Source organism: Aphis gossypii, chromosome 1, assembly GCF_020184175.1.
Source record: "Aphis gossypii isolate Hap1 chromosome 1, ASM2018417v2, whole genome shotgun sequence".
Classification (NCBI taxonomy): Eukaryota; Metazoa; Arthropoda; class Insecta; order Hemiptera; family Aphididae; genus Aphis; species Aphis gossypii.
This window is the reverse complement of record NC_065530.1, coordinates 3,139,236-3,148,190: the sequence shown is the minus strand read 5'-3', so window position 1 is coordinate 3,148,190 and position 8,955 is coordinate 3,139,236. Positions and strand designations below refer to the sequence as shown.

Here is an 8,955-nt window from a genome sequence, read left to right as displayed (position 1 = left end):
CGGCTAACGTTTTTTAATTTATCACTCCAAACCGATTTATTCGGCAGCTGTTTAATATTACAATACTTCTATAAAATTTAGTAATAATTGCAATCGATTTTAAGTAGGTACAAGTCATACATTATACTAGTCGGTTAAAAAAGGCTGTAATTTTGCCGAAACGAGAAAAACACGATTTATTGTTACTGAAAATACGCTTCATTTTTATACATTTAAATTATTGAATAATTTTAATAAGAGATAAACTTCATTTAAAAATGTCTGGTATTTTTTCAATATATTATGTGATTTGACAATAAATTTATTCAAAATTATCAAATGAAATCTTATCTTGTAAAAAATAGACCTAATAATACATTTTGTGCTCGTTTCGACAGCAGCATCATGTCAGTTTTCAATAAAGAGGAGGAAAGGTTTTGACCGGCCCAAAGGAGTAAAAAAAAAAATCACTTACAAGAAAATATCTATTTACATTTTATCAAATTACCATTTCCACCTCACTCATTTTATAATTTAAATGTTTTTAAATACTGGTTGTTATATTAATTGTACATCAATATAAATTATAGGTATACGATTTATTTACAAATCAATATTATTTTAATTTATAATAATTTTTAAATTTTTTATTACCTACTTACTCCGCAAAAATAATTTCTTTTTTATTCAGACACATTTTTTCTATATTAAAATATTAATGATTTAACATTATTTATATACTAGAATTATTTTTACTGAATAAAATAAAACCGGTTAGCTTATTTAAAACTTTGGCTCGAGACGAATATATGTAAGCTATAAGACCCTTCTTAAAATCCGACATTATAGTAAAATAATGAAGGTATATTAAATAAAAGTCTTATAAAAAAATATACAATTATTGTTCTACCAAAAATTAATTCCAGTAAATCCAATAATAAATGTTTATAAACATAATATACAAATATTGTTATACTAAAATCAAGATTTCAAGAAAACAACAAGAAATAGGAAAATCATTTAAGAAATTTCTTCAAAAATATGCATTACAATGAGTTAATTTATCAAAATATATTCCAAACTAAATAGCTTATAATATATTATAAGCTTTACAATTATAGTAAGTTTTATAATATTTAAAATCAGTTATATACATGAAAAATTAATGTTATATAATATTAATAATTTCTGAAATCACCAATTATTAAATCCATGAAAATCATAACCAACAACTTTCTTTTTTTTGTTAGGCAATTCATCATTTTCAATCCTAAAAAAATAGAAACATTTATTATAATACAAAATAAGAATCACTTTATTGAAAAAAATATGTACTTTGGATCAAAATATAATTGCTTTAGCTATGCATCATAAAATATACATTGGAAATATATTGAGATAATTATTAATTCTAGTAAAAAAGTTCTTCTTTGTATGTTGGTTTTTTACAATTATTCAGTTTTTAAACAAGTTATGAGCATTTTTAATTTATGCAGTATCATATACACATAACTTGCTAAAAAATTAAACTATCGTAAAAAAACCCAACATACAAATACAGATAATGTTCTAACTATCGAGTTTTATAATAAACCTATTCACTCTAATTTTTAAACTAATGAAGCTAAAAGTGATCTGCTGAGCGTAAATTTGCTATATTACACACTTGTAAGACGGAGACAACACATGCAGGTGTTGTGTCCTCTTAAGAGAATGTCAATATGTTTTTTTTCAAACCCAAGAGATAAAACACATTTACATATAAAAATTATTTTGCATGAATTTGTTTTATCTATATTGTACACAACACTTGGGCCAGCAAGAGAAAAAAACAATTGATGACACCCTCTTAAAGTCAATTTAAAATAAAAAAAATTACTTGTTTTTTTGTAAAGCTGAAGGATTGATGTATTTCCCTACTCCAGATTTAAATGTTTTGAGTTTAACTCCTGGAATTGCTACACTTGATATTTTATTTTCTTCTGTCCGTACAGTTGAAGCTATACTAGTTCCAGGTGTATTTATTAATGCCTCTTGCCTTTCTTCTGCAATCTATATAGAAAAAATCAAAAACAATAATATAATGATTATTTAATACCAACACTTAAGTTAACATAATTATATCAAACTATTTAAGATTTATACCTTATCATCAACTTCTTGAAATGGATCAACAAATACATGAGTTTGCAATATATTAATATCAGTAATTGGCCGATCTTTATTATCCACTTCGACTTCTTCAATTGCATTAAGCGTTTCAAAACCTCCTACTATACGTCCAAACACTGTATGTTTGTTGTCCAAATGTTTACATGAACGGTATGTAATAAAACTATAACAATTGAACACGTGTATTATTGATTTCATATTTATATCTATTTATGTAACATCAATAAGCAATATTTAATAAAATACTACTAATTAAAATATTTAAATTTATGTAGAATACTAACAATTGTGATTTATTTGTATCAGGACCAGAATTAGCCATGGATAATATTCCTCGACCAGAGTGATTTAAATTTTGTTTAAATTCATCTTCAAAAGGCTGTCCCCAATATGATTCACCACCTTTACCGGTACCTGTTGGATCACCTCCCTGAACCATAAAATTACGAATAGATCGATGGAATTTTGTACCATTGTAATAATCTTTTTGACAAAGTTTTATAAAATTTTCACATGTTTTAGGTACTTCTTTACAAAATAGTTCCAAATTTAATGGTCCATAATTAGTAGTTAATCGAACATAACCTGCAAACATAAACAATTATCAATTATAATTTTTCAATATTTTTTTAAGCAACAATTTAGAAACATCAAGCTCACCCTTTTTTTTTATACGTTCAAATCGGATTTCATTCTCTTCTATAATAGCTGATTCATGTTCCAATACTGGAACCATTGCGGTCGATGTAAAGCTAGCAGCTACACGACCAGTAGAGTAATGAGCCTTAAAAAAAGGATTATCTGTTAATGGAAAATCTAAATTATTTCAATATTATTATTTGATATTTACAGTATTTAATTTATCAGGTTTTTGTGCTACTTCTACAACTCTTTTTTCTGGTTCCTTGTAATCTCGATCCAAAGTATCCAATATATCTCTTGTAGTTTTCGACACTGATTTTAAACGCCCTTCTGGGTCTTTAGATTGTGCTTCTTCATCTAAAATATTAAATAAACTGTTTATAGTAAATATATTATGAAATGTATTATAATATTAACTATTTTTACCAGGATCTACAACTTTAATTTTTTTTACAACATGATAAAATTTTGCGATGTTAAATTTTGTTAAATTAGTTGGATCTTGAAGAGTAATCATATCTTTACGCAAGAACGGTTCATCTGTTAAAAGATCTTTCCAGTTTTTTGTTTTAATGTTCAATTGATCTATAGCCTAAAAATACAAACATTTAAAATAAATTAAGCAAAAAATAATTTCAATTATTTACCTCGTACGAAAAAACATTTCCGGTTGTTTTAATTGCTACAATATGTGAATGTTTAGTTAAGGCTTTGAATAAGACTGGACAATGATACTCTCCTGCTGCGTTACGATGGAAATTCAATTTAATTAATTTTTTCAACTCAATAGGCTAAAATATATAGAACAATTTATGATAATTATGTAAAACAAAATAAATGTTAAATACAATATAATTACCTTTCCTGTCACTGGGTTGTGTTTAAATTGTTTTATGTATTCAAGTAATGCTTCATATTCAAAAATATTACCATCAGGGTCACAGTATGGTGTCTTGAAAGCGACAAGTGATAGACAACAATGATCAAACGGTAATCGTGCAAATTTTGGCTTTTCAATGCCTGGTCTTTTTCCACCATACAGTGTAGACCATTCTGTGTACGTAAGGTACCTAGAAATTGAAAATATGTAATACAATAATTATGTAAATTTAATTAATGTAGTTGATAGAAAGGTAGTCTATATGGTACATGTTTTAACGATTAAACGACAAAAACTTACATTTTATCCTTCTGATGCTGTCTCTTACCCATTTCAAATGATTTATTTTAACAACAAAATCAAAAATTTACAAAAACACTACCTACTAGTAAATATTACTTTAATACTATAATATAATAAATATTTTATTGTCAATTTGTCATCTGTGACTTGTATTCAGTATTTCAAATTTAATAAAATAATAGAAAACTATAAACAAGGTGGATAATGGTCATAGATAATAATAATGAAATGAAATAAGAGTTGTTGCTATCTATGATAAATTGATAATAATTTTTTTTTTGTGACATTTTTTCACTGACATTTTATTATCACGGAATATAATGTTCTTATCAATTTTTATCAAACACATATCGACTTACTTTTCTCAAAGACTTAATACTCAAACACTAAGTTGAGTTCATTCGGGTTAAATACTAATATTTTTTTTCTCAATTATCTGTTAAACATTTTGATTTTCAATACAAAAGATGTATAAAATACCTCGATTAAATACCGTAAGTGCATTTGTTGAGTGTTTAAAATGATCTATACTGCAATATCTAAAATATCAATAATTGTTTACAGGTCGGATCACTTTTGACTAGACAGAAGGCTGTAAATTTTGAAACTTTTGGCCATCAACTACGTGCTATCAACACATCAACCAATGAAGTCAAACCCAAGTAATATTAGACTAGGATGAAATATAATTAATGCAATGTTAATAGTTTGAGCTTTTGATTTCTGATTGATACTTGGTGTTTCAGATCTCGATTTTTGTTTTATGTAATGGGCACTGTACTTACTGGTGTTATGGGCACAGCAGGAATAGTTGTCTATTCAAAAACTGATCCTAAATTTAGAGAGCTTCTAACAAATAATATACCAGGCGCTGACAAATTTATTAAAGTCTGTTTGTTTGAAGATACAGAATTTATAGATCAAAGCAAAAAGATAGGAGGCCGTATAGTTTGTAAAGTTGCACAGCAAGTTAAGTCAATAAAAGAAAGGCAAGTCATATTTTTAATTTCATGGAGAATATTCATTATTCTTATAATCTTTATGAAAATTAAGGTAACTAATTAAAATATGATTTATTTTTTACAGTATTGGCATTGATCAAAAACAAAGTGTTGTGGAAAAAACTGTAGACCAAAGTAAATACTATTTTAAATTTTTTTATAGTTAATAAATTATAGTCTGATGTGAATTTAAAGTTCATAGTTTTCTTCTTTTTTTTTTAAATAAGCTAATTCTATTTTATGGATTACCAATTTATCACCTATCTATGAAATGTTTTTTTCTAGTTAAATCAAGTATCAATAGTTTTCCATCATCTGTTTCAAATAATGAACAAAGCATACCAAAAGAAAAACAAGGTTATAATTCAATGTATTATAATTTACTAATAAATAGGTTACGGGACTTATTGTGTTAAAAATCTTTAAAATATCCAGTAAATTAGTACTTTTTATTTGAAAAAAAAATCCTCTATATGTATAGTATTTAAAAAATTCCAAATATCAAAAATAATTGAAATTTAATATTACCTAAGTAATAATTGATGAATAATTTTAATTGTTTAACCTAACTCAGGTATAGGTATAATGTATATATAATAAATAGGATTATTGTTTGTTATCTTAAATATTTATAACAATATTATAGGTATATTTTGATTTAAAAATACCGAGTGTTGGATTCAGATATGATATACTAACTTCTGAAATAAACAAACATTGTAAAACTTACTCTCTAAAATATAACACCTAGAATTCATTAAGTTTCTATTCGTGCAATTCTTAATAGTAATCTCATTTATTAAAAAATAAAATACTAAATTTATCACATAAAAGTAATTAAATGTAAAAACTGTACCGATATTCTAACAAATATTCAAATATATTTCTTAAAAGATATTTCATAATATATGCAAATTAAAACTTGCTATTTCATTTATACATTTTATTAAACAAATTATTATATTACCTAGAAAACCTAATTTATGACCACCACAATAAAACATGCAAATGCAAAAAGTTCCAAATCCTTTAATAATAACTAAATTAAATATCAATAATTTAGTACTTTTTTTTTAGAACCCAAGCAATCTAAAAACCAACCACAGAATGAATCCATCAAAACTAATGTTGTACAGACTAAACCACCTGCAGGTATATTTATTTAATTTTTGTATTATTGTCTATTGTAGTCTATTTATTATACATTTATTATTATGTAGTATAGTATTCTACTTTTTTCAAATTAAAGCTTAATGTTGTTTAGAAAAACTTCAAGAACTTCCACCAGCACCACTTAATTCACCGCCTCACCAATATACGTTAGAAGAACTGGAAACTGAAATTATCAAAAATTCTTCTCTAGGTATTAGCGCTTTAAAAAGTGCGACTGAAGCAATAAATGGTAAATATTCAAATATTCAATTTTATTCATTCATTAATATATTTTTATGTAAAATAGATTATTATGAAAAAGTTTATGAACTCATCAAGAGTACTACAGAAAACATAGATCCAAACTTAAGTTTTAAGCTACAAATCCTTGAAGATAATAAAAATAAGATTTATAACAATGCATATGAAAATGCAAGTAATCACAGGTATTATCAATTTCATAAAATCGAAAATGTTTGTATTAGATGATTCTTATATGCTCATGTTTTAGGAAAGAAATATTAGAAAAACAAAAACTTTTAAACAATTCTAAATTTGAGGAAACTTCTGATAAATTAGCTAAGACTATACACAGAACTAATGAAGCATTAGAAGAACTAAAAAATGCCAGTATAAAATTGGAAAATGTAGAACATAAATTGGGTTACATAAATAAATATAAGTCCAACATCAGTGAAGCACAAGCAAGCTTAATTGTAATTTTTTATATTGTAGACAAAAAAAAATATTAATTAACATATAAATTATTTTTTTTTTCTACAGGCTGAATTCGAATCATTATTTCCAGGTTCAGATATAACTCAACACAAAATTAACGTAAACAATAATGATTTTGATATATTTCTTCTGTATGCATTAAAAAAACTAAACTATTATAAAGACAATCTTTCCAAACAAGAAGTAAGTATATAAATTAAATTTTAAAATATTTAACTTTGTACAAGTGATTTTTAACATCAAATTTTTTACATAGGCAAATTTAGACCGTAAAATAAACAATGCGATGAATTCAGATTTTTTGAATGTTGAAACTATTAATGAGATGAACTCACGTTTAAATTCAGAAATACATCAATTAGATGAACAATTTAAACACCAGGTATGACTAAAATAATAAATATATATAGTTTTCTATTTTCTACGAAAAATTAATTAACATCCATTAAAATAACCGTATAACATACTGGAAATTTTAATTTATATTTAGGACAGTAAATCATTGTACTAAGAATTGAAAATTGCGTGTTACACAAATGAAAAACATATCTAATAATTTATTTTCATCTTATTTTATAAACAGTAATCCTTTACAGAACTAATTTTGTTATCCTTTCACTATAATATATGCATTGATAAGTTAATCATCACTGATTAAAATGGTTGACTAATTATACTCATTTATATTCTAGTTAAATCAATTTAACATCAGCGTTGATGAAGACTTAAAAGAACAATTGAAGGCACATAAGAAAGCTCATGCAGACCTTATAACCAAAGCTGTTGACTTCACCAAAGAAGAATTTGAAAACAGAGTACGCCAAGAACTATCAGCTATAGAAAAACTAGAACGTCAAAAGTACCAATCACAGTTGAATTCTTTGAAATCTGAACTTCAAAATGTTGTTAATAATTTAACCAGTAATTAAATATAAGATATAACTGTTGTCAAATAATGTTAAAAGAAATAAAATTAATCTATGTATTATAGAAGAAGTTGAAAAAGAAAAAAAGCTGTTTGCCAATAAGTCAATTTGGGAAGCAAGCAAATTTTTGAAATCTTCTCTTGGTAGTTCAGACAACGAGCAACCAATCAATGTAAAAGATCAAATAAATGCTATCAAAAAATTAGGAGGTATTACTAGATTTGAAGTATTTTTTATGTGTTTATTATAAATTCATAACACAATCTATGGATTGAGTTTGTAATCATGTTGTGATGTATTTTTTTAGCTTCAGATTCAATTGTAGAAGAAGTAGTGAGCGCTGTTCCGCTCAAAGCTCTTGAAAATGGTGTTTTATCTAAAGGCCAATTAAAAGAAAATTTTAACCAAGTAGAAAAAAGAGTATACGAAACTGCTCTTATTCCTGATGATAGTTTCAGCTTACCTTTAATGGCATTCAGTTATTTGGCTAGTCTCTTTGTTGTCCATCATTCACATATTTCGCCTAATGAAGTGAACAATGAAGAATTTGATCCTTTAGAATTAAACACTTATGAAATTGTTGAAAGAGCGAGGTACTTATAAACAATTTAACAATAAATATTTATAAAACATTTGTATCAAATATAATTCTACTTTTTATCATGCTGCAGGTACTGTGTTGATAGGGACAATATTTTACAAGCATTGCGGTATTTAAACTTGCTAACAGGATGCTCACGAGTTGTTGCCAAAGAATGGATAAAAGAAGCCACAGTTTTTTTGGAAACAATCAAGCTGTTGATCTACTATTGTCTTACACTACAAACAAATCTTATTCATCTGTAAATGGCAATTGAAATGTATCTGTTGTTTTAATATCACCAGTAGCCGAGTAATTAGAAATCATAATAATAAATGTTTCTATTTTGATAGGCTTACTTATTATGTATTTGTTATAAATGTTCTGTTTATTACTTCAATTTACGCTCTATGTCAAGTTCCAATGTAAATAAATATTTTAATTATATTTCACTGGAAAATAGTTATAAATTATTTACCACTTACATAAATATTTTGATAGTTTACATTACTCAAAATGAATAGGTTTTTAATAGATGGTTTGATGCCACTTTTTATCAGAATAGTAAGCAAATGTAACTAT

At 25.5% G+C, this 8,955-nt stretch overlaps 2 protein-coding genes across 2 annotated transcripts; one reads left to right on the top strand and one right to left on the bottom strand.

The window, feature by feature from the left end:
- Positions 1-559: 559 nt before the first annotated feature.
- Positions 560-4,190, bottom strand: LOC114123227 (RING-type E3 ubiquitin-protein ligase PPIL2). The gene is made up of 10 exons (XM_027986126.2): positions 3,974-4,190; positions 3,653-3,863; positions 3,441-3,584; positions 3,220-3,385; positions 3,002-3,150; positions 2,812-2,935; positions 2,436-2,736; positions 2,125-2,314; positions 1,859-2,031; positions 560-1,249 (listed from the first exon to the last, which is right to left on the bottom strand). The coding sequence occupies exons 1-10, from the start codon at positions 4,003-4,005 to the stop codon at positions 1,174-1,176; spliced, it is 1,566 nt and encodes a 521-aa protein (XP_027841927.1). The 5' UTR covers positions 4,006-4,190; the 3' UTR covers positions 560-1,173.
- A 116-nt stretch (positions 4,191-4,306) lies between these two features.
- Positions 4,307-8,820, top strand: LOC114123220 (MICOS complex subunit Mic60-like). The gene is made up of 15 exons (XM_027986118.2): positions 4,307-4,470; positions 4,541-4,638; positions 4,723-4,965; positions 5,063-5,112; positions 5,263-5,334; positions 6,055-6,129; positions 6,242-6,379; positions 6,437-6,575; positions 6,641-6,845; positions 6,913-7,050; positions 7,124-7,249; positions 7,560-7,788; positions 7,859-8,002; positions 8,101-8,386; positions 8,465-8,820. Exons 1-15 carry the CDS (start codon positions 4,444-4,446, stop codon positions 8,637-8,639), a joined length of 2,145 nt encoding a protein of 714 aa, XP_027841919.2. The 5' UTR covers positions 4,307-4,443; the 3' UTR covers positions 8,640-8,820.
- The last annotated feature ends 135 nt before the right edge of the window (positions 8,821-8,955 follow it).

What these genes read in the sequence shown, in the direction of transcription:
- LOC114123227 (XM_027986126.2), bottom strand. Translation starts at nt 4,005, where the DNA reads ATGGGTAAGAGACAGCATCAGAAGGATAAAAT. An exon ending in CAGCATCAGAAGGATAAAAT is followed by an intron (nt 3,864 to 3,973) that starts GTAAGTTTTTGT and finishes TTCAATTTCTAG; the next exon opens with GTACCTTACGTACACAGAAT. An exon ending in AATTAAAGTTGTAGATCCTG is followed by an intron (nt 3,151 to 3,219) that starts GTAAAAATAGTT and finishes TTAATATTTTAG; the next exon opens with ATGAAGAAGCACAATCTAAA.
- LOC114123220 (XM_027986118.2), top strand. Translation starts at nt 4,444, where the DNA reads ATGTATAAAATACCTCGATTAAATACC. An exon ending in GGAAAAAACTGTAGACCAAA is followed by an intron (nt 5,113 to 5,262) that starts GTAAATACTATT and finishes GTTTTTTTCTAG; the next exon opens with TTAAATCAAGTATCAATAGT. An exon ending in TGTTGTTAATAATTTAACCA is followed by an intron (nt 7,789 to 7,858) that starts GTAATTAAATAT and finishes TATGTATTATAG; the next exon opens with AAGAAGTTGAAAAAGAAAAA.